The sequence below is a fragment of the Lissotriton vulgaris genome, chromosome 9 (genome assembly GCF_964263255.1).
Source record: "Lissotriton vulgaris chromosome 9, aLisVul1.2, whole genome shotgun sequence".
Classification (NCBI taxonomy): domain Eukaryota; kingdom Metazoa; phylum Chordata; class Amphibia; order Caudata; family Salamandridae; genus Lissotriton; species Lissotriton vulgaris.
The window spans coordinates 698684397-698709199 of record NC_141697.1 but is presented as its reverse complement, the minus strand read 5'-3'; the positions used below and the strand labels follow the sequence as shown (position 1 = coordinate 698709199).

The window sequence follows — 24803 nt, the reverse complement described above, 5'->3', positions numbered from 1 at the left end:
ACCTTGCGAAGACTTCTCTTAGTACTTCGTCGTTTATGACCCATTCGTGGTTTTCCTGAACCAGTCTGCTCAGTGCGTCTGCCTGAACATTCTGCACACCTGGTAGATGGGTGGCCGTTATCGTCAGCCCTCTGGCTAGGAGCCAGTGCCAGATAGCCTGCGCCTCCTGTGACAGAGTGCGTGATCTCGAGCCCCCCTGCTTGTTGAGGTAATACATTGTGGTGGTATTGTCCGTCTGTACAAGCAGAGAGTTGGTCTGGAAGGACGGAAGAAAGGCCTTCAGTGCCAAGTGAACAGCCCTGAGTTCCAGGAAATTGATGTGATACGTGGCCTCCATCGGCGACCACGTTCCTTGAATCTGTAGAGTCCCGGAATGCGCTCCCCATCCCAGGAGAGAAGCATCCGTCACAACAGTCTGTGAGGGAATGTCCTTGTGGAAGGGAACCCCTCTCAGGAGATTCTCCGCCGAACACCACCACTTCAGAGACTGAAGAGCATGCAGCGACAGTCGAATCTGGTCGTCCCAAGATCCTTTCCTCTGATCCCACTGGTCCTCCAAGCACTCCTGCAGCGGTCTCATGTGCAGCCGTGCGTGTGGCGTCAGGAAGATACAAGAGGCCATCGATCCCAGTAGAGAAGACACCGTCCTCACTGTTGTAGATGGAGTTGTCATAAGAGCCTGAGCCTTCCGAAGGAGTGATAATCGTCGCTCTTCCGAAGGCGACACGCTTGCTGACAGCGTATTGATGGAGGTTCCCAAGTACTGTATGCATTGGACCGGAATCGGGACAGACTTGGCCATGTTGATGTGCAGCCCCAGCTTGTTCAAGAGAACGCACGTCTTCTGGAAGTGTGCTCGCGCTTCCGAGAAGGAGGATGCCTTGATCAACCAATCGTCCAGGTACGGGTAGACGAACACCTTTTTCTTCCTCAGGTGTGCTGCTACCACCGCCATGCACTTCCGAGAATGTTCTCGGCGCAGACTTCAGTCCGAATGGGAGTACTGTGAATTGATAGTGATTGGTGCCGACTTGGAACCACAGGAACTTCCTGTGTTTGTGTGCAATGGGCACATGGAAGTAAGCATCCTGTAGGTCTATAGCGCATAGCCAGTCTCCCTGTTGCAACTGAGGGTAAATCTGATGCAACGACAACATGCGAAACTTTTCCCTGCGAATCCATTTGTTTGCCTGCCGCAAGTCCAGAATGGGCCTGAACTCGTTCTTGTCCTTCTTGCGAACCAGACAGAACCTGGAGTACAGACCTCTTACTCTCTGAGACAGAGGTACGTCTTCTATCGCCCTTTTCCTCAACAGGATATTCGCTTCCGCCTGAAGCTCGCGTAGCTGAAACTGCGAGCTGACTGGGGGAATTGCTGGAGGAGGGCTGGTGAACCAAAGACTGTATCCATTGCAAACAATATTCAGCACCCACTTGTCCGGAGTAATTTTTCTCCACTCGCCAGAAAAAAATTTAATGCTTCCCCCTACCGGAGTAGGTAACAGATCCGGGGGAAGTAGGTTCCTAGGGCCTAGACCCAGCCTGGCCCTTGGGCGCCGGGGCGGACTGCTGGCCTCCCCTGCCTTTCTGGCGCTTCTGGAACGGCTTACGGAACTGGTGTTGCTGTTGCGATTGTCACGAAGCCTAGCCTGGCCTCGTCCTCGGCCTTGCCCGCCGAACCGCCGTTGGAAAGGGCGGTACGTCTTCTTGGTCTCTTTAGGCTTCTCCAGGCCCACAGCCGTTACCGTCTCGGCCTCCGCCTTCATGCGGGCCATCTCATCATCCGCATGCTTCCCGAAGAGGGTCTCACCGGAGAAAGGTAGGTTGGCCACCCTCTGCTGTGCGTCCGGTTTCAGGGACGTAAGCCGGAGCCATGCGTGGCGTCGTTGGTTGACTACGTGGCAAAATCCGTGAGCAGCCAACAGGGAAGAGTCCGCCGCAGCGCTGATAATCTGGTTCGCCACCAGCATCCCCTCATTCAGCACTTCCATGAAGTCCTCACGCTTCTCCCGAGGTAAATGCTCAGCAAACCGCTCGAGGGAGTCCCAGAGGGCGCGGTCGTCTCGGCCCAACAGCGCCGTTGCACTCGCAGCTTTCATGGAGGTAGCGGAAGTTCCACAGACTTTCCTCCCCGCCGAATCCACCCACCTGGACTCCTTATCCGGGGGAACCGTGGAGGAAAGAGTGGTGGCATGTTGCTTGCGGGCCGCCGTCACAATGACAGAGTCAGGAGGGGGTTCCGTTCTCAGAAAGGCCGGGTCCGAATCGGGAGCCCGGTACTTCTTCAGCAACCTTGATGGAGCCGCCCTCGTCACCGCAGGGGTGAGAAACAGGGCCATAGCCGGTTCCTCCAGACCCGGCACCAGAGGTAGGAGAGGACGAGACAGGTGTTTTTGATGCAATGTCTCAAAAATGACTGAAGTCTTCGGAGTAGGCACCGTCAGGGATATGCCCAACTTCGCAGCGCCCCTTAAAAGGACATCATGGAACGTCACCAGGTCATCAATCGGGGACACCCTCGTGTCCGGTGACCCCGACAGGGTAGGAGAATAGTCCCGGGTCCCAGAGGACCTCGTGTGTGAGCGAGATTCGCGCCTCCTATGGCGGCGTCTCGACCTCGTGGATGATCTGCGTCGCGATCTCTCCCTTCTCCCAGAGCGAGAGCGTGACCTGCCAGCCCGTGGCCGCTCCGCCGGCTTTCGTGGCGGGGTCTTCCTTGGCTCCTCACGGGGTTTCGGTTTTGGTGTCCCCTTAGGAGGAACAGGCAAAGACGGCAGGGAAGTGGACCTCGGCGTAGGAACCTTCGGCAGCGGGGTGGGCCCATGCGGAGGGACAGGAGGTGGTGGTGGTGGGTCGCCTGAAGGAAGTGGAGGCTTGGGTGGAGGATCCTCCTTAGGAACAGGAGGAGGAGTCGGAGTCCGAGGCCGAGAAGGCGTGTACACCTCTGAGTACACCGAGCCCGGTGACCCTTTAGGCGAAGGGGGCAGAGAGCCAGCCCCATCAGCAGGTGATCGCTTCCTCTTGCGTCCTCCACTAGAAGCAGCGTGACTTCTAGGACTAGAATCCCTCTTGCGCCGTTTCGGAGAGGCTGAACGACTCCTAGACGCCGACCGCTTTCTGCTAGACGCAGAGCGTCGCTTTTCTGGCGTTGAACGACGCTTCCGTGACTCCGGCGTCGATCGCTGCCTCCGCGACGTCGACCTTCTTTTCCTCGACGTCGAACGCCGATCCCTCGACGTCGACCTCTTCCTCCGCGACGTCGTACGCCGCCTCCGCGACGTCGAGCGTTCCGTCTTCGACGACGAGCGTCGCTGTCTTCTTGATGCTCTCGATGTCGAGGAGCCCCTCGACGTCGACCGGTGCTTCGACGGCGATCGACGGTGTCGCCTCGACGGCGTCGCCTCGACGGTGTCGCCTCGACGGCGTCGCCTCGACGGCGAGCGTCGATGCTTGTCACTTCGCCTTCGGCGTCGATAGGAAGACCTTGACGTCGACGAAGACAATGACGTCGACGGTGGCTTCGACAGCAACTTCTCCATGATCTTCGACGTCGAGCCGTCACGCCGTCTCGACCCGGAGCCCCGGGGAGAAGGGGAGCACACCGCCGTCATCCCTCTCGACGTCGTCGTCGATGCAATCGACTTCGACGGAGACCGGGACCGTTTGCTGGACTTTCTGCCCCTGGGGAGCCCCCCAGAGGCCTCAGCAGAGGCAGAGGGAACCTTCCCAGCCTGCCCAGACCCACCTGCAGCCTGCAGACGCCTCTCCTCAAGGCCAGAAAGCCTGATCTTCAGTCTGTCCCTCAGAGTCCGAGCAGTAAACTGCTGGCAGATGACAATCCTCAGGGACATGATCTTCAGGGAGGCAGACGATGCAGCCATCATGGGGATCGCTCTTGGCCTTCTTCCTCCCACACGCTGGGCACTTATCAAAAAGGCCAGGCATTTTAGAGCCCTAAAACGCCTGAAACAGCACAAAAGAGAGAAAGAGAACACCAAGCAAGTAAACTGAAACACTTTTAGAACACAAAAGTGCCAAAATATCCAATAAACCCTTGAAACAAGGGAGAGCTCAATGCCAGGGTCCTGTAAGCAGGAGCCGGAAAAAAGAACTGAAAGTAGAGGGACCTGCTATGCATTCTGGGATACTGGGAGAAGTTCTGGAAAGTTCTCTTAAAGGCACAGTATCCTATTTAAGCCACATAATGGCAGCCTATGGGGCTTGTCTGTCCCTACCTTCCTCTCCATCATTCCAGAGTCTTTGACTGGGGGAGGCAAGTTTCTCTATGGTAGAAACTGGCAGGCTGTATTATGTGTAGTGTTTTTTGGTGGAATTTCTAGTTGAAGTACTGGACAGTGTAGCCTGTGGATATAGGCTGCATTATTTGTCTTTAAATTCTCTCTTAAGTGTCTTTGCAGTTTCTGCATTATTTTGACAATTTAAGAGATTATTTTTGATTGCCGGGGTCCACGCACATGGGCGGGACTATTCACTAGATTATGACTATACACAGAGATCCCCTACTACAGAACTATCGATATCTGCAGTCCTTCCAGCGGTGGAGGAGGATAAACAGCTTCCAGAACAACACTTCCCTCCTAAGCGCTCCACTCCTAATTCTGGCTCAACCTTGGACATATAATCTGGCACTCTTTCTTGGACATATAATCTGGCACTCTTTCTGACCACTCTACTCCATTGATTACTAAGGAGGTCTGCCCATCGCGGATAGCAATCTTGCAGATTCTTCAGACCCAGCGCTTTGTCGCATTACGCCCATGCCATGGAAGATAATTTGAAAAAGCTGCAATCACTGGGTGAGGTTCTGGGCAGATTACTAGCCTTACAACACAGATTACTGAGCTGCAGCAATGAGTCTCCCTTGTGGAGGAGGTGGGAACAGCAATAGTTAAAGCAATAGAGAATCTCAAAGGTCAGATGAAATATCTTCAAGCTAAAGTCAAAGACATGGAAAATCACCAGAGGCTCAGGATGTTTGGAGTACTGGATTGGGATGGAGGGGGGGCTTACTCCATGCAATATATGGTGCAACTGTCGGAAAGGCTTTTCCCGATCTGATGGACTGGGACTCAAATTCAGCGAGCCCATCACCTCCCTCTCAATCGCAATCTGTTTAAATCAGCAAGGTCTTGCCCAATCGTAATATATGTTGGGAACATTCTCCTTAGGGAGGTGATTTCCCTTAAAGCATGCCAAACTACACCTGTCCTGGTCAATGCAAAATCAATTGTAGCCTGTTCAATCTTTGTAAATTCACAGTGGATCGACAATGGAAGATGCGTCAATTCATTGATCCTCTGAAAGCTGTTGGGGCTCAAGTATTTTTGCAGGAGCCAGTTTGCCTCACGATTATCAAGGATGAGCGGTTTCATATGTGTTACTCCGAGGCTGACTCTTTGCAGGCTCAGGAGTGTTTAAAGGGGGCGAATACTACTAATAATTAGAAGCTTAGTCTCTGGAAATTTTTCCTTTTTGGTCACGAAGTCCTCACAAAGTCCAAAGGTTGCCTGGAAGTTGCAGGGAAGCCTGTCCGTTACTTCTAAGGAGGTCTTGCGTCCTAGATGAAGTGCTGGCAGGTCTCCCGGGCATTGGGGACTCAGCAGCTGCAGGACAAGTCACTGTTCGGTGAAACTTTCGTAGTCCGCAGGCAGGCTGGCAGGGTTGGCGCCAAGTCAGTTGCTGTGTCTTCAGTTCTTGCAAGGATGAGACTTTACATCTTTCTCCGTCTTTCAGGTTCGGCAGGATTTGTCTTTCCGGTGCCAGAGTCTCCCCTAAACACAGCATTTCGGGAAGTTAGGGGAGTGTAGGGCAGTTGCCAAGAGTTTACTGGCCCCTGGGGTCACTACACCCCCTAAATGATCACTTCATGTGGAAAGTGGGCATAACCCTGTCCCAGAAATCCTAACCATGCATTCACAAAGATGGCTACTTCTGCAAAGTTGTTTCCACCTCAGTTTAGCCCACCTTAGGGGTGGTATTAGCCTGGGGGGCATGCCTACCTGTCTAGCTAATCTTACCGCCTGTCCAGGTAGCCAAAAAGGCTCTCGATAAAAGGGGGCGGGGTGTCTTCCTCTCCTGTGCGAGGAGCCAGATTCGCATATCCAAGGCAACAGCTTTAAAAAGAAAATCTGTACTCAGCTGTACATTGTAATTTTACAAAGGCGTGGTGTAGGAAGCTGGCTCTATATAAAGTTAAATGTTTACATCTTGTGATGGCATGTGCTGTGTGTGCTAATATTGCCCTCACAGAAATGTGAGACATGCTTCATCATAGGGCTGCTTACAATACACCCCCGGGGTATCCACGCACGGGGTGGAGCAATAGGGTGGGGGAAGACAATTCAACACAGATAAAAACAACACCCCTCCTTTACTGCCAGGTGGTCGACATTTTTCGGCTGTTTGTGTGCGCCCCACATGTAGGGTCACGCCGGCCTTCCTTCAAGGGATTTCTTCTATCAAGTTGTAGGATTACGAGTTTACCCCTATTTCAAGTTAGAACTGGCAGCGGGCAAGGAGAGACCCCCTCAATCCTGCACAGCAGATTAAGGCAAGCAGTTCTGGAGGAGCACCACCCTTGAAGTAAGTGTGACTATAGGGGGTCTCCCCCTGCCTGCTTGTTCTGAAGAGGTCCAGGCTGTTCTTTCCCAAGTGATCGCGGAGGGCAAGGATGCTGCAAAGTTCGCCATCAGGTGTGGTCTGAACACAGCTGATTCCTTGGGCAGGACGATTTCTCCACCCCGCTGCTTCCACCTCTAAGCCTTCCTGATCCGAGCGTCAGTGAGCACCCCACGCCGGTTGTATTCACCAACCGCAACCCCAAGCTGGCCGAGGAAAACATCTTCTTGCCATATTGGTCCAGCTTCTTAGAGTCCTTATCCAGCAGAGCCGTGGGTAAGGCACTCTGCGACGCAGAGGCCTGAATGACCAGGCTCTCAGGCGTGGGGTGAGTGGTCCAGAAGGCAGGGTCACCAGGCGCCGGGCGATGACGCTGTAAGAAAGTGGCTCTATGTATACTGGACCAAAGTAAGGTACATTGTGTATAGAGTGCCCAATCTACAGAGGTATAACAGAGGTTAAAGTCAGATCTGACCTTACTCTCTAAAGTTGTAGCTTGGTCGAGCAGTAAGGCAGTATCAGAGGACAGTATAAAGCATTTGTAGAACACACTCAGTCAGCAAAAGGTTTCACACACTCAAGAACTGAAATCTAGGCCAATTGTTTTTATATCAAAAGATATAGTTGTTTTAATTTAGAACCAACAGGTATCAAAATATACTTTTCTCAATATAAGTGACTTTAGGTAATTACTTTGCAGAAAGGCTATAGACTTGGTAAGTACAATAGTAACTGGGGTTGCAATAGGCAACACAATTTAACATTGAGCTCAATGGGGTTTTCTACATAAATGCAGTTGATTACTTTCAGGATTACTTTTCTAACCACAGGACTGGATCCTGGATTCAGTGCCGGGACCTAAGCTGTAAACAGTTTAGTAAAAAGGTTTTGGTTACAGTTGTAATTTTTAAAGAGTACAAATGTATTTTCAAAGTTGACACTTAGAAACTTTTCAGTGAAAAACTGGCAATGTTATCCTATGGCAGGAAATTCAAGTCACAGGTAAAGTAGATTCTCGTTACTTTTGTAATCCAGTACTGGACTCCTAGGTTCAGCACTGGGACCTCTATCCAAGATAGGTAAGTATTTCCGTTTCAGTAGTTGGTACGATTATTAAAAAATATTTGTAATTTGCAAAAATCGACACAGAAGAAATTTCAGAGAAAAACAGTCAATGGTTTCCTATGGAAGAAAATGATGGTATTAATTTATTTTTATTTATTTATTTAAGAAGTTTTATATAGCGCTGGCTGGACCCAGGAGTATCAGAGCGCTTTACAAGGTGTTTCAATACAGGTACTGTGTGTATAAGCATAGACAATGGAATAATAAAAGAGCAAGTCCATATAGGATACATGACATTCAGATAAGCGAGTAAAAACAAATTGCTAGACATTATGAATAATACAAAATAGCAGTCACAGATTGGCAGGAAGCCTCACTTAAGTATACAAAAGAAAACATGCAAGAGAACTGAGGGTCATGAGGAGGGGAGGTAGGTGATCTTATAGAAGGAAAGGGAGTTGGCCAGGCGGGAGGTCACAAGTCATATGCGGAGCAGCTAGTCGGGGTGATGCAGAGGGGCGCGGCTACCAGGGAGTGATTATAAACCCCAGTATTTATTGAGGAGAAGAAGTTTGAGTTCTTTTTTGAAGCTGGGGTAGGACTGGTTACAGCGGAGGTCTTTTGGGAGGGCATTCCAAATAAGTGGGGAATTGCCTGAAAAGGAGCGTGACTGAGTGGAATTCTTTTTCTGAAGGGGGGGATAAGTAGGAGGGTGTTGGAGCTTCTCAGCGATCGCGTGCAGCCTGCTTTCGTCAGTTTGTTGGAGAGGTATGTCGGTGTGTTTTGGTGGAGGATTTTGTGTGTAATGCAGGCTGTTTTATAAGTGGATCTACCTTCAATGGGGAGCCATTTAAGGGATTTAAGGGCGGGAGAGATGTGTTCAAATCGTTTGCAGTCTGTGATAAGCCTAGCCGCAAGGTTGAGCACAGATTTAAGAGGTGCCAGGTGGGTTTTGGGAATTCCGGTGAGGGTGGCATTGCCGTAATCAATGCGAGAAAGAACAAGCGATTGGACTGCCAGTTTAAAGTCATCAATTGGGATGAAGGGCTTAATTTTCTTAAGTTTACGGAGGGTAAAGAGGGCTCCTTTGGCAGAGTTGTTGATGTGTACGTTGAGATTTAGGCGGTTGTCAAGGGAGATGCCCAAGGATTTGACTGAGGAGGCTAGGGACAAGGAGCAGTTGAGGGCGTTAAGGTCTGTGATCCACTTTTGGATAGGGAGCTGGTTGTTTTTTGGGGAGAAAAGAATAATTTCAGTTTTTTTTGGGTTAAGTTTGAGATGGTTCGAGTGGAACCAGGCTTGAATTTTGATGAGGGTGTTGTTGAGGTGGAGGATGTCAGCATGGGTTTTTATCTTATGGTAGATTTGTGTATCGTCAGCGTAGAGGTGATAGTTAATCCCTGCTTGTTTGAGAATGAGGGTGAGCGGTTCCATGAAGATGTTAAAGAGAGAGGGAGATAGAATGGATCCTTGTGGAACTCCTAGAGAGATGGGAGAGGGGTTGGAAAGGCAATTGTGGATTTTAATTTGCTGAGCGCGGTGTTGCAGGTATGAGACAAACCAATTATGAGTCATGCCATTAAGCCGAATCGTTCTTTAAGGACTTTGAGAAGAACAGAGTGGTTAACGGTATCAAACGCTGCGGAGAGATCGTGGAGGGTCAATAGGCTAGATTTGCCATTGTCGAGGGAGTGGTGGATGTCATCTATAATGTTAAGCATGGCGGTTTCGGTGCTGCAGCCTTTCCTGAAGCCTGATTGGAGGGGGTCAAGTAAGTTATAAAGTTCAATGCGTCTGTCAAGCTGAAGGACACATTTTTCAAGGGCTTTCGAGAGGAGGGGCAGGTTGGAGATAGGGCGGAGGTTGTTGAGGTCATTAGGGTCAGCCGTAGGGTTTTTAAGAATGGGGGTGATTTGTCCCAGTTGAAGGGAGGTGGGGACACAGCCTGTGGCAAGGGAGGTGTTAATGATCAAGGTCCAGGCAGGTGTGATGATATGTTTGAGGTTTTGGACGAGTTTGGAAGGGAGAGGGTCTTTAGTGTGAGAGGAGGGTTTGAGTTTAGCAATGATGTCCAAGACATCACTTTCAGTGACTGGCTGGAAATTATGCCAAGCTGCGTTATTTTTAGGGCGAGTGTTAGGGGGATTAGATTTTTGGAGGGTGGAGGGAAAGGAGGAGGGAGTGAGATCAGTATTATGGAGGGTCGTGGGGGGGGAGTGGGCAGGAAGCAGGTGCCGTTGGGGGGGATGTGTAGTATGGGGGTAGGGGTAGGTAGGATTGCTCTATTTTCGCAATTTTTTCAGAGAAAAAGAGGGCTATTTCTTCGCATCTGGTCGTCGAGGCCATAAGTACAGGTGGAGCGGCTGAGGTTTGATTGCGAACAATGTTGAACAGTTCTCTGGGTCTGTTTTTGGCTTGGTCAAGTTGTGTTCTGAAGAAGGATGCTTTTAGTTTAAAGATGTGTTTTTTGTAGGAGGATCTTGCAAGTCTGAGGCGAGCTAGGTGCAAGGGGGAAGGGTGCAGTCTCCATGTTCTTTCAGTCTGTCTCAGTGAGCGTCTTTCATTGTTAAGCTCCGTATTAAAGCATGATTTGGAAGTGACGGTTCTTTGGTTTTTGAGCTTAAGCGGGGCCAGGAGGTCTAGGGTTTCGATAACTGCTTTGTTGTAGTGTTCTGTAAGCTCATTTGCGTTAAGTGAGGGCGGGATGGCGAGAAGTTGGGCATGGAGTTTGGATTCCAGTACATCCGGGGGGATATTATTCAAATTTCTGGTCAGTTTTGGTAACTGGCAAGTACAGTTAGGATTGCTTTTGCGGTTCAGTACTGAGCTAGAAAGTACAGCAATGGCTTCTCTCCTGATCCCAGGTGAGTAATTCGGAAATAGTTATTTGGCTGATTTTAGAGGAATATTTTAAAGTTTAAAAACTCCACACTTAGAAGAAATTTCAGTGAAAACCAGTCAATGTTAGCCTATGGAAGGAAAGTGAGTTATCGGCTTTTAGGTGAGTACTCGACTGGTGAGTTTAAGGTTCTGGGCATAGAATCAGGGGTCTCCCAGGGTCGGAAAGGTACAAGTGTTACACCCTCAGCGGCACAGGGGCAGCCAGGTGCAGAGAGAGTAGGCCCAATGCAATCCAATGGAGGGTAGGGGGCCTTTGGTTGGTGGCTGCAAGCAGGCAGGCCACGCGGCTGTGGGAGCTGAGCTCCTGGTCACTTACTCAGGGCAAGTGGGGAAGTAGAGTAGGGAAGTAGTTGCACTTCCAGCGGCACTCGGGTGGTTGGGTGCAGGGTGCTTTTGAGCAGTCGGGCGCGCAATGTTATCCGATGGGAAAGTTCAAAAGTGAACAAAGGCTGCAGGCTCGGGGACGGAGATTCTTCAGGTGCGACCACCACTTCGAGAGGTAAGTTGGATCTTGGAGAAGAGGTAAGTACCCCAAAGAAAGGCACAGGGGACCGTGGGGCGCCGGGAGCAGGGGTGTCTTTTGGCGTCGGGAAATCTTACCCTCAGCTGGTCGCGGTTGGAGGGGTCCCTGGTTCTGAGGCTGCAAGCTTGTCTGGGTCATCGAGGAGGGTCTTGGGGCACTGGACTTTGGGTTCCAGTCGTCGGGAGGACGTCCTCGTGGTCTTGGTTCACTCGGGCACAGGCCGGGCTCTGCGGGTGCAGAGTGGGCTGGGTTTGTGGTTCCTGGGGATTGTTGTTGGAGCAGAGCAGAGCCTCTGCTCATGGGAGTCCCAGTCTCTAAGAGGGTCAAGGAAGGCAGGTCAACCGGGGTTCTTGAGGTTGCTGTCCGCAGGAGACGCCGGGATTAAGCAGGAGCAGGTTCAAGGATCAACAGGCCAGTAGGGCTGGGGCAAAGTCAGTTGTTGTCGTCCTTTTGTTAGCAAAAAAATTAAAAAATTAAAAAATCTACTGGCTATGATAAACAGTGCATGGACCTCCTGGCTGATACCAAGTTTTATCAGCCCCTCCCAATAGACCCCACAACACGATTACAAAGAACCATCTCAATGATGATTGAGGAAGCGGAAACTAATAGATGGATATCCAAAAAAGAGGCGGAATATCTAGAAAGAAGATCCCCCAGGACTCCATACTTCTACTCACTCCCTAAAATTCACAAGGGAAGGATACCACCACCAGGAAGACCTATCGTTTCTGGGATCGATTCGGTTTTGGAACCTCTTTCCCAATTCGCAGATCAATATTTAAAACCCCTGGTACAACAGACACAAACGTACTTAAAAGATACAAGGGATCTCCTAATAAAATTAAAAAATTTTGAGTACTCCCCAGAGACTATGCTGCTTGTTGGGTTAGACGTTGAGAGTCTTTACACAAGCTTACCCCAACAAAAGACTTTAGATACCCTGGAGAACATACTGTACAACTCTGATTGGCCACACAGAACACCTAGACACTTTGTCCTCGAGTGCTGCAGACTAGCCCTTACAGAAAACTATTTCCAATACAAAGACACCCTTTATCTACAGTGCCATGGAACATCTATGGGGAGTACATTTGCCCCCAGCGTGGCCGGCCTCTACGTGAGCACACTTGAGAACAATCACATCCTTAATGAAAGCAATCCCTACCAGAGTCATATCCTTTTTTGGAAAAGGTATATTGACAATGTCCTCCTGATATGGAAAGGTGATGCCATCAACCTGCAGGAATTCCATGCTTGGTTAAATTCACTGGACACCTGCCTAAAATTCACATACACGGCAGATAAACACAGTTTAGACTTTCTAGACATCAACCTTTTTGCTGAGGATAACACACTCCAAACACGAACCTTTTTCAAACCCACGGCAAAAAACAGCTTACTTTCTTTCAATAGTTTTCATCCAAGACCACTTCGCGAAAACCTCCCTTACAGTCAATTCCTCAGACTGAGGAGGAACTGCAGCAGAACACAGGACTATAAGAGACAAGCAAACGATCTCTGCAAAAAACTGAAAGTACGTGACTATCCACCCGTAGTGATCAATAAATGTAAAAAAAGGGCTCAAAACCAACCCAGAGAAGCCCTCCTCGAAACCACACAAAAACCAGAAGATGATACCATCACCTGCGTCACAACTTACAGTCCAGTAAGCAACCAGATCAAGAAAATCATCCAAAAGAATTGGAGAATTTTGACATCCAACACCCTCAGCTGGCAAAAACCCAGATTTGCCAATAAAAGGAGCCGCAATTTGAAAGATCTACTGGTTCATACCAGACCCCCACCCAAAAGACCTAGAGACAGGACTGGTCTATGGAACAATCCCCCGATAACGGGACACTATCCTTGCGGAACCTGCTCTGTGTGCCACTTGACAAAGCCCACTAAAGAAATTGATCTACTCCCGGATTTCAAATGGACTATGAGAAAACACACCAATTGCCAAACTAGCCATGTGATCTATATGATCACATGCCCGTGCAACATGCGATACATAGGCATGACCTGCAGAAAGGCAAGACAAAGACTATGTGAACACAGGAGTAATATACACTGCAAAAAAAGTACTACGAAAATGGCCACCCATTACTTAGAAGCTGGCCACACTGTAACTGACTTACAATGGATCATCCTTGAAACTCTGGATTTTAAAGACAGCAACGCAGAAAGAATTCTATTCGAAATAGAACAGCGTTGGATACATAGATTGGGCACGGACTCCAGAGGCCTTAATGACAGTATCCCTTGGCTTAGCCTTAACAGATAACTCATCGCCACTACTGTTTTAAACACGGTCCTTGAATGAACCAATGAACTCTTTCTAATCTGAAATGCCCCACCACCAGCACCACCGAAACTGTGGAAATTACATGACTATATTTTTTTTGAATTACCAGATATGGAAGTAACTCTCATATTTACTATCAAAACTTCCTTTATATGAGTAAGCAGTGTTGTAACATCACTTCACCAAATAGTGTACCAACTTGATCAACTAAATCAAGCCGAGTGGGTCCCATTTCTAAATATACGATTTTCCTTGAAAATTCAGTATTATCTACTTTTCACAATCAGTTCTTATAGTTTATTAAAAGTGCTTATGAGACATCGCAAAAAGAACACTACACTCACGGAAGTATCTCTTCCATGTTTACCCTGCACTACTTCTAGCCCGGGAAACAGCACACTTTGTTTCCGGATAGAAGGTGGCAGCGACAGCACAAGCTGCGGCAGGAAGAGAAAACGCCACAGGTAATGTCGGGTGGCAAGCGCTACGATATACCCAGTAAAGACGAAGGTAATGCTACTATTTCAGTACTTTATTCTCCCCTCTCCTTAGAGAGGCGCTCTTCCTCAGCCCCAATATCTGATGAAGTGAACTTTAGTACTCAACGAGGTATGTGCCTATTCACCCTTATCGCCCGACCCGTTTCTCTGACATCTATCTCACGAATCAGACAACGCTGGTTTTTGTTCAAGCACCCAAATGCCCTTACAACCTCCTCTCTAGTTAAACGATGTAACATGCCCAACGTGAAACCACCACGACGCATGTACCACGGGATAAGCACCACGAGGCCAGACTCATTAACTAAGCTCTGCAGCTTAATTACAATTGTTTCCTGACTGATAGGAATAAGTACATCCGTCGCTAACGGCCCCTAGACCACACAATACCAGCATGTATCGCACCAAAAACACCATGGGGCATCCTGCAATTTACCATTGATGAGAGCACTACATTACGTCTCACTTCTCTATAAACTACACAAATCACTGTTTAAAGACGCGGCTCCTAACAAGACCTACCTCCGGCCGCAATGAGTTAACTTTGCCATATATGTCAAAAGAACCTCACCAAATAGTCATGCATGGATTTTCCACTCACGGCATGGGACTGTGTGAGTTGACACTTTTTTGGAGCATGTATCTGAGCTAAAGTATTGCCATTTTAAAGATGTTTAGAACCTAGAATTGACTAACAATATGTCTATTTCTGGTATGTCTTTGTGTGTCTCATTATGTGTCCTTGACCCCTCCCCCTATCCCACTATGTATGTTCTTAACCTTCTGACAACAGGTACAAAGTTACAGTGGACTACCTAAATCAGGTCAGAATCCATTTTTCACCTCACTTGTTCACCTCACACTGGTCCTGAAGAAAGCCACACGACCTACATAGGCAACTTAGGCTGAAACATGTCGACCATTTTAAAATGCACTTATCAGTGTGCCTGAAATCCTTAATTTTCTAGAGCAACACGCCTATTTGATGACCATTATTACCCGAATCCAGAGCTAATAAATTTTCGACCACTGGCTGTACGGGTTTTTTTAATAATTTTTTTAAATAATTTTTTTCTCACGTCACCGATTCACGATCACTACTGTTTTTAACCATGGGTAAATCCTCCGGGTGGAGGTTGCATAACAACTGACCCAATGATTATGCACACACGTGTTACTAAGCGGGGAGACAAAATATACCGCTACGAATCATTACCAAAAACACGTGCATGAGGGCCTTTTATCTTTGTGAGACACCACGAATCGACCTGCATACCCTTGGTTATGCAGGACCAGTGATCCTTCCCAATTGATTTTTTTGATTATCCTAGGAGACTGAATGGATCAGTACTCTACCTCCCCTTTTGTGATTTTTTGTGTCCTTTTGTTAGCAACTGCACGGCAGGTCTTCCTTCTTGTTCTGCTTCTTGTTTTTCAAAACGGGATCTGTGTAAGGAAGGTTCAGGGTGCCCCTAAATACAAAGTTTAGGGGAGTTACAGGTAGGGTAGGGACCAATAGGGCCCTGTCCTGGGATGGGTACACCCCCTAATCTGCTCCTCTCCTCTGGGAGGGGGGCAGGAGCCTAGCTGTGATTGGGCAGGGCGTCCCATCTTCAAGATGGCCGGAGCCCGGGGTCGTGCTTCACCTCGCCTCTCCCACCTGAGGGGGTGGGGTTGGCACATGCTGGCACACCCCCCTTCCTGACATAGGGTTTCCTGACAGTCTTTCCGCCAGAGAGGGGGTCAGAATTGGTGGGGGCCAGTTGTGGAGTACAGCAAGTGGTCTGGAGAAGCTCACAAAAGGTGGCAGCCTTTGAAGCTTCCCCCTGCCCATCCTGGGGGAGGAGACCTAGCACCTCGCCAAGGATGTGCACTGTTGCAGGCCCAGAAGAGCAGGGGCTCTCCACCCAGGGGTCCAGCAACATGTCTGCTGTGTGGCAGCCTAGGCAGCCTCTCAGACCAGACTTGAATTGTAGGTTAGGCTTCAGGGGGCATCTCTAAGATGCCCTCTGGAGCATTGTACATTAAATCCCACACTGGCATTAGTGCGGGTTTAATGTGCTGAGAAGTTTGATATCAAACTTGACAGTCTTCAGTGTAGCCATTATGGGGCTGTAGAGTTCGTAATGACAACCTCCCAGCACCATATACTCTTAATGGCATCACTGCACTTACAGTGCCCAGGAATGGCCCTGGATACTGTAGAGGCACAGGGCTTATGCACCTGTGCCCACACCACTGGCATAGGGCACCCAGCTAGAGGGGTGGCTGATGTATGCCAGGGCAGTGGGTTTTGTGGGCATGGCACACAGGGATGTTTGCCATGTCGATTTTTTGGTTAGTTCTGTACTTAGACACTCAGTCTGCAAAGGCAGTGTGTGGGTGTCAGGGTACAAGGCCCCTAAGGGTGGCACAATAAGGGCTGCAGCCATTAGGGGTCTTCTTTGGTCACCATGCCCTGGATACCATTTACTAGGGGCTGACAGGTGGCCCGAGATGCCAATTGGGTTTTAGTTTCAACACCGGTTTAGGGAAGGAACACAGGCCCTGGGCACCTGGTTGGCAGGAGCCCAGGGCACACTCAGTCAAAGCACATCAGCAATTCAGCAAAATGAGGGGGCATACCAATGCAAGAAAGATGGCACTTTCTCACAGACGCCAAGCGACGTTCTTATCCACCGGTGCCTCCAAGGCCGGCCGCAACCAAGTGCCCAAGAGGACTTCGGTAAGGGCCTCATTGAAATGGAGCAGCTATTCCGAGGACACAGATGCCGCCTGGAGCACCTCCGTAAGGAGGCTGGTCTTAAGGGTCACCGTAGGGAGGTCGAGATGGAGAGCCTCCGCAGCTCAACGCAGCACCATAGTGTAGGAAGCGCCCTCATCCATAGTAGGCGGAAGGGAGGCAAACCCGGGTTAGAAGAGACATCAAGTTCACCCGCATCTTGAAGGTCATCCACCCAATCCTGCTCGGAGTCACACTGCCGCGCAAGTGGGTCCTCTGAGCCGTCCCAGTCCTCATCCGGCTCTGGAGTAGAAGGAGCCGGCCGCAGCGGCAGGGCCGGAGAGGGGGCCAGCGGCGCTGGGAGCAGCACTGGCCGGGCCGAACGGGAGCCGCATCCCAATGTGGATCCCAGGTCGGAACGAAATGGTCCAAGAACCGGGGCAGGGGAGGGATAAATGGCACCCAGGGCGGTGCCTATGGCAGAACCAGGGGCGGCACTGGGGCCAGAGCCAAGGGCAGCGCCGGAGCCAGCGGTGCTGCACCTTGTGGTGCCGGGGCCGGCCCAGAGGGCACTGTATCCAGTGGCTCTGGGGCCGGCGCCAGAGGCGGTGCCGCCGGGCCAACAGGATCTGGACACGGGACCGCGGGCCCGCAGGCAGGAGCCCAAAGTCTACACAGGCGGTCCATAGCAGCAAGAAAGTCTTGCATCTGTTCGGGAGTCCAGGGACCAGGGTATAGCGGATAGGCCGCGGGACTCAGGGGCAGAGCCCCTGTCTCCCTCGTCCGCCTCCGAGGAGCAACGGGGGGACGTGGGAGAGCGAACACCCTTCTTCGACTTCTTATGGCGTCGCTTACCAGAATCTGAAGGTGACGACTTAGAGCCCGAAGAGCGACGGCTTCAGTCCCGCGAGCGGTCCCGCGAACGGCCCTTTGACCCAGAGCGGCATTGAGAGGAGTGCCAGACCTCCAGCAACTTCCGGCGCCGCTCCCGCAAGGCCTTCGGGGCCATGGCACGGCAGTCGCGACTGTCCCGGGAGTCATTGTCGGTCTACAGGCAGTAGAGGCAGACATCATGGGGGTCCGCCACCGACATATTAGGGCGGCACAACCCACAAGACTTTAGGCCAGGCATCCCTACGTGCACCAGGAGACAAGAGAAGGAGACAAAATTCTCAAAAAATTGGTAAAAAAATTACCGCGGTACATGCTCAATCTGGATCTGTGCTTTTGGCGCCGAAAAAGAAAACTGACATCAGCGGGCATGGGTGGCGCCCAAGTAGTCTCCGTGACGTCCTTCCGGCGCCAACGATGCCAGTGACGGGCGCGGAGCCGCACATAACCACCTACCGAGGCACAGGGGTACTGCTAAGCAGAAAAACGTTCGGATCCAGTCTGACACCTGGGGAATATTCTAAGGTAAGGAAGTATCACTAACTTATCTCTTTCAGATATGACTGATAACATACTGTAAACTCAAACCCAGCAGAATATGAGCAGGTAATATTTACTATTCTGCAAGTTCATATTAGCCAAAAAAGATGATCTGTTGTCACACTAAAGATTTCTAATTACAGCTAGTACATACTACAATGTCATATATGCATTTTTAGACTGTATTTTCAATGTTTCCTACCATGTAAATGTGTGTATATATATATATATATATATATATATATATATATATATATATATATATATATATATATATATATATATATATATATATATATATATATATATATATATATACCTACCTACCTACCTACAGGAGTCCTTTAAAATGTCATTCTGCAATGCATGTGTAGTAAGAATAAGCCTTTTTAGGCATATAGAAGATTGTCATTCAGTCATTACACTTTTACCTATTTATATGTTCAGATCACAATGGATCGTCCATTAGTACGTTTAGATGCATTTACACAACCTCAGTGTTGACGGGCAATACTACCCGTGTTAAACTCATCAATGCATTTGAATGTTCAGAAACTGTACCCAGAGAAGCCAGCTCTTTCTGGAGTAGACTGCAGTTATGGAATATTTTGCAAGTGTAAGATGAGTGCCTAAAGTATCAAAAACACCTCTAGGCCATGTCCTATCTGGAGTTAAGGAGCTGTAAAGCATTCTTTATCAAATGTGTCAAGCCTCAACACTGTGCTTAGGGACCATCCGATGTGTAGGAGGTTTAATCAGTTAGCGCAACAAAACCTGTTTTTATCATTTACCCCTTGCATGCTCGTGACGGCCAAAAGCAGTCAAGCGTCATGGTGGGCGTGTGCGTAGTACGGCCCCCGGCTGTCCGAATCAGGCCCACTTAGTACAATCCCCGCACAGTGCGAAAATTGGTGCCGCATGAAAGGGGTTAAAATAGCAGCTCAAGTCATTTGCTAGAGATTTTACAAACTACAGCTTTACATTTCTCGATAGTCAAGCAAGCAATCTCACAACTGACTGAATATCTGTCCAACATTAAAGACATACCAACTGTTAAACTTGAATACGCACAGAAGAGAGGAGACACTGCAGAGATTAAATATGCACTGCTTGAATTCCAATGAAAAGGGCTATTTTCCAATCTTGGTCTGTATACATGCGACATTGCAAGGACCATATTTTGAGCTTCATATCAGCAACATAAGTGAAATTAATTAGAAAGATTCAAAGAAGTGGGATATGAAAACTTTCTAGAGTGGTAGAGATAAAGTATTTCTATTTTATAGATTTCACTTGCTCTGTAATCGAGGAGGATCAAGAGTAATTTTCTCAGCAGAAACAATGGAATTAAAGTAGTTAATTTTAATCACTGCAAGTTAATCAGTCTTTGAGATAAAACATTGTTAAGAGTTGGCCAGCATGCAAACTCACAATTTTTTCATAGTATTCTCTGCGACGCTCTGCTCTTTTCTTGTAATCCACCATCATCCCTCGGAGCTTTCGCTCATGCTTTCGAGCTTCGTGCCACATCCTGTTTGTCTTGGCTTTTTTTCACCAACCTGTTCAGGTGACAAGGAGGACATGTTCTGAGTGATTGGGGACTTAAACAGCATTCTTTAACTGATAAACAAAATCTTGCAGCAAAAGTATTGACTGGAAAAAGAGCAAACAAACGTGAAAGAAATCAAAAGCTTTTATACTCAAACAGTAGTGAAGAAAAACTAAAAACGACCTTTAGTCAACATAAGCAAAACAATACCAGCGGTAATAAAATGTATAGTGTTTATTATTCTCCACTTCTGTGATGGAACATCATGCAAGTTCTAAACTTGGTCTGCAGTCTATTGGCAATTAGCACACTGTCCTCAGGAAAAAAATCAGGAATTTTACCAGAGAAATCAAATTAATTATAATGACAGTTACACCAAACTCACTTTCTTTTTTAGAAGAAAAAGGTTGTGGCTTCATTACCTTCAGGCTCTGCGGGCTAGTGTCACCTATGTTTTATGGTGAAATATCTTTTTATTCTGCCGTTCGGCCTCTGTATAAGATGTCATATCATTTTGGGACACCCAACATGAAGTCAGATGGGGTCATTGAGAACACCACACCATGGTTCCTGTATTCAGCTTAGAGTTGGGTGAGCACTGGAAGGTGTTACCCCGAAACCAGTCCCAGGATGCTTGTTTCCGGTCCAGGGAAGACCTGGCTTGGAAGTTTGGGCTGGATTGTTTCCATGAGGCACAGGGTAAAGACTGATTTGCATACAGCTGGGTCTGAACTGGGGTGGCGAAGTGAGATAAAGAACGATGATGGCTTCAACCCAGATCTATGACTGGAGGCGAGTGTCTGAAAAGTTTTAGCACTCCACCCATCATCTCTTTGTCTTTGCTTCGAGTGCTGGCACAGCCTCTGCTGGCATCGCAGACTTAAATCCATGACCTGATGGATCACCACCACTGGGTAATAGGGTATCAGTAGCGTTCACTTCGCCATATCTAAGGCAGAGTCATCTTTCTTTTTTTGCCTTACCCAAGAGCACATTTCCCACACACATCGAGAAAACTTCCTGTGCATCAGGGCCATTGCTATTTTGTTTTTATTGAACACAAGCTCAGGGTTTGCAAGCTTGTTATTAAAAAAAAAGAAAAACTTGCAAGTGCGTTGCTTCAAATACTTGGCACTTCAGGCAAAGTCCAGTACCTTCACTGGAACTACCGCAGGCCTGGTCTAAAAGAGCAGAGTGTGTCTTAAGAATGACCACTGTAAGCATTTGTCAAAACCCCATGTTAATTCTTTTAAATAGCGCTACCAAAAAGATATCAACTCTGTCACCAAACCATAAAAGTTGTCCAATAGTATAGTTTAATGCCTCCAACGTTTTTAGAGGCTATCAAATTTACCTAAGTCACATCTGGACAGAACAGTGGGGAAACCCCTTTTTGGATCACAACACACAGCTGCACTATTCATTCTCACTAACTTCAATATTTAGATTGTACGTCCATGTTGCTTCTTAATTAGTAGAGAAATCAAGGTTAATATCATATCAAACATTGTTTGGACACTGCCAGCTCTTAAATGTGGAGAACTTAAAACAACAAAAATGGTATGCAACTTAAAAAATCATCTGCACAGAAATGATGCACGTGATTTAACAGTGGACAATTTTTTTTTAAAACTCTCCAATTCAGTATTTCTCATCGAAACTCGAATTTCAAGATCTAAAACATCAACCATGCTATTAACTATCTACAGGCAACTCAGTCTCAACATAAGAAAATAAGTTACTTACCTGTACATGTAGTTTTCCAGTATTGGCATCTTTGATAGATTCAAATTCTTAAATCTTTCCACGTCGTCGAGGTGGGAGTCCCATGGTATAATAAAAAAAGCATTTTCAATGCAATAGGTCTCGCATCCACACAAGTTTGAGCTATTGGCATAGTAAATGACAATGCCCCTTATCTATGTTTTGGGTTTTAAAACATAAATAAAAGGCAACGTCATTACTCCCAACTCCAGCATCTTTTGTACCTTGTCCTTATGAAATCTCTGACAATGTCAGGCTGCCTGTAGACTTTATTCTTGACAGGAAGATTATCCCCTGTGTCCACTTCATTGGTACACCAGGTGGTTTGCCTGGGTGTCCAAAAAATATATACCTATATTGATTGAGGACCTTTCTGCAATTAATCTGCTGTTGGTCAGTACAACTGCATGCCAAGGCTACACCATCAACTGACCCATCATTAGAGTTTTGTGAGAGGAGTTCAGGGAGAGGGTCACTCTCTTCCTCCTGTCCCTCACCATTTGCTATGAGCAAGCCCATGTCAGCCCTGTCTACAATGTTTTGAGCCTGTTCACATGGAGCACCCAGTGGGGGCTCCTGGGAGTGGCAAGGTCCACCAGATAGGTGACATCACCTTTTTGCTCAATGATAGTGTGGGGTCAACTCCATTTATCTTGGAGAGCTGCTGGGGCCACAGACTCCAACACCAACACTTTCTCGCCTGGCAGGCAAACAGTCAGGACAGTTTTTGGTCATGCCAACCTTCTTGCCATTCTTGGCTGGCCTCCAGGTTTTTACTTGCCTTCTTCATACGCAGCCATCTTGGAGCGGAGACCAAGTACATAGGTCACTATGTCTTGTTTGGGAGGTTTGCGAGGTAACTCCCATCCCTCCTTCACCAAACACAAGGGACCCCTAACTGGATGCCCAAACCGAAGCTCGAAAGAGCTGTAGCCAACCCCCTTCTGAGAGACTTCTCTGTAGGCAAAGAGAAGGCAGGGCAGAAGGAAACCCCATTCATGCCTAAGCTTTTCTGGGAGACCCATGATCATGCCCTTGAGGGTTTTGTTGAATCTCTCAACTAACCCATTGCATTGAGGATGGCGAATCAGTAATTTTCCCCACACTCCTTCCACATTGCAGTAATATAACTGGACATGAAGTTTGTACCTCTGTCAGTTAGAACCTCTTTGGGACGCCCACCCTGGAAAAAATACCCAAAAGGACCCTTGTCACCACAGGAGCTGTAGAGGTCCTAAGGGAAATGGCTTCTGGGTAGCTGGTGGCATGGTCCTCCACCACTAGAATATAACTGTGCTAAGAGGCTGTAGGAGGGTTCACAGGACCAATGATGTCAATCCCAACCCTCTCTAAGGAGCCCCCACCACTGGAAGTAGCATTAGGGTGGCCTTTGTGGTGCCACCTGCCTTACCACTGGCTTGGGAGTGGCACAGGAGCGACAAAACTCCTTGGTGTCTTCAGACATGTGAGGCCAGGTGTCCTGCCAGGGGAACGTCCCGTGCTAGGGTGAGTAGGAAGCACATAAACTTCAGAGGTATAACCAGCATCTTGGTAGCACAAGAATTGGGGTCTCTACCCTCTGAATAAATGAGTCCCTCATCCCAGTAGATCATGTGGGACCCACTGACATTTCCAGTAGCCTCAGCAGCAGCTTTCTGTCTGAGGGGTTCAAGAGAAGGGCAGGTTTGCTGCTCTAAACTCAAGTCTGCCCTGGAAGGGCCCCCTGTTCCCAATAACTCAACCTGATCAGGGTCAAGCTCATCTGGGACAGTTCTTTACAGGGACTGAGATCATCTACCTCAAGAGACTGATCCTCACTCTGAGTCGGGGGAAGACGTAGCCTTACCCCCTCCTGCTTCTTCTCTGGAAGGCACCTGGTCCATAGGATTCAGGGCCTGTTCAGTGGATGTCAGTTTGGCTTTGACCTAGTCACAGCAAACACATCTGCAGAGATGCCCAACATTGTTGCATGAGTCATAAATTCAACTTCAGCCCAGGCTGAAGTCTCCAATTCATTGCCCAACAAACAATCTACTGGTAGGTCTGAACTTACCACAACCTTTTTAGGGCCAGTTATCCCTCCCCAGCTGAAATTAAAAACTGCCAAGGAATTGTCAGTTCTGACATTGTTTGCATTAGTCACTTGCCCAACAAACACCCAAAGACTGAACTAAGACCAATTTTGTTTGTGTAAATCAATCATAGCATTTGTATAGCGCACTACTCACCCGGAGGGTCTCAAGGCGCTTGGGGGAAGGGGGGTCTGCTATTGCTCGAACAGCCAAGTCTTGAGTTGTCTCCTGAAGGCGAGATGGTCCTGGGTCAGCCGGAGGTGGGTGGGGAGGGAGTTCCATGTCTTGGCCGCCAGGTAGGAAAAGGATCTTCCTCCGGCGGTGGCTCTTCGGATGCGTGGTACGGCGGCGAGGGCGAGGCTTGTCGAACGTAGCTGGCGGGTGGGCGTGTAGAAGGTCAAGCGGTCGTTGAGGTACTTGAGGCCCAGGCAGTGGAGGGACTTGTGTGCGTGGGTGAGGAGTCTGAACGTGATTCTCTTGCTGACGGGGAGCCAGTGCAGGTCCCTCAGGTGTCCGGAGATGTGGCTGCGTCGGGGCATGTCCAGGATGAGTCGGGCAGAGGCGTTCTGGATGCGTTGGGGTCTTTTCTGTAGCTTGGTTGTGGTTCCGGCGTAGAGGGTGTTTCCGTAGTCCAGTCGGCTTGTGACGAGTGCCTGGGTGACCGTCTTCCTGGATTCGGTCGGGATCCATCGGAAGATCTTACGGAGCGTGCGTAGGGTGTTGAAGCATGATGAGGCGACGGCGTTGACTTGTCTGGTCATCGAGAGGGAGGAGTCCAGGATGAAGCCCAGGTTGCGTGTGTGGTCTATTGGCTTGGGTGCGCTGCCGGGGGCCACCAGGAGTCGTCCCAGGCGGAGGGCGATAGTCCCAGGATGAGGACTTCCGTCTTGTCTGAGTTCAGTTTCAGGCGGCTGTTCTTCATCCACTCGGCGACGTCTTTCATCCCTTCATGTAGGCTAGTTCTGGCGGTGGCGGGGTCACTGATGAGGGAGAGGATCAGTTGGGTATCGTCGGCGTAGGAGATGATGTTGAGGTTGTGTTGGCGTGCGATGGCCGCAAGGGGTCTCATGTAGACGTTGAAGAGGGTGGGGCTGAGTGATGATCCTTGCGGTACACCGCAGATGACCGGTGGCCTCGGATCGAAACGGGGGGAGGCGGACTCTCTGTGTTCTTAAGTTATTTCATTTCTTGAACCCAAGCCAAGCCTGGCACAGGTAAGTGAAATAAATACTTTGCAAAATATTGAGTGAGTGAATTTAGATTTCTAGAGCGCACATAGCTGCCCTGAGGCGTCCAAGCGCTAAGAATACCAGCTGAAAGCTAATA

General features: G+C 48.7%; 1 protein-coding gene across 10 annotated transcripts in view; it reads right to left on the bottom strand.

The window, feature by feature from the left end:
* The window catches only part of CLASRP (CLK4 associating serine/arginine rich protein), an 893416-nt gene that overhangs the window by 765520 nt on the left and 103093 nt on the right, over positions 1-24803 (bottom strand). For all 10 annotated transcript variants that reach the window (XM_086938423.1, XM_086938429.1, XM_086938425.1 and 7 more), the window contains one exon: positions 19524-19651. In XM_086938423.1, the coding sequence (XP_086794549.1) occupies positions 19524-19622 (99 nt within the window). In that variant the 5' untranslated portion in view covers positions 19623-19651. The remainder of the gene's footprint in view (positions 1-19523; positions 19652-24803) is intronic.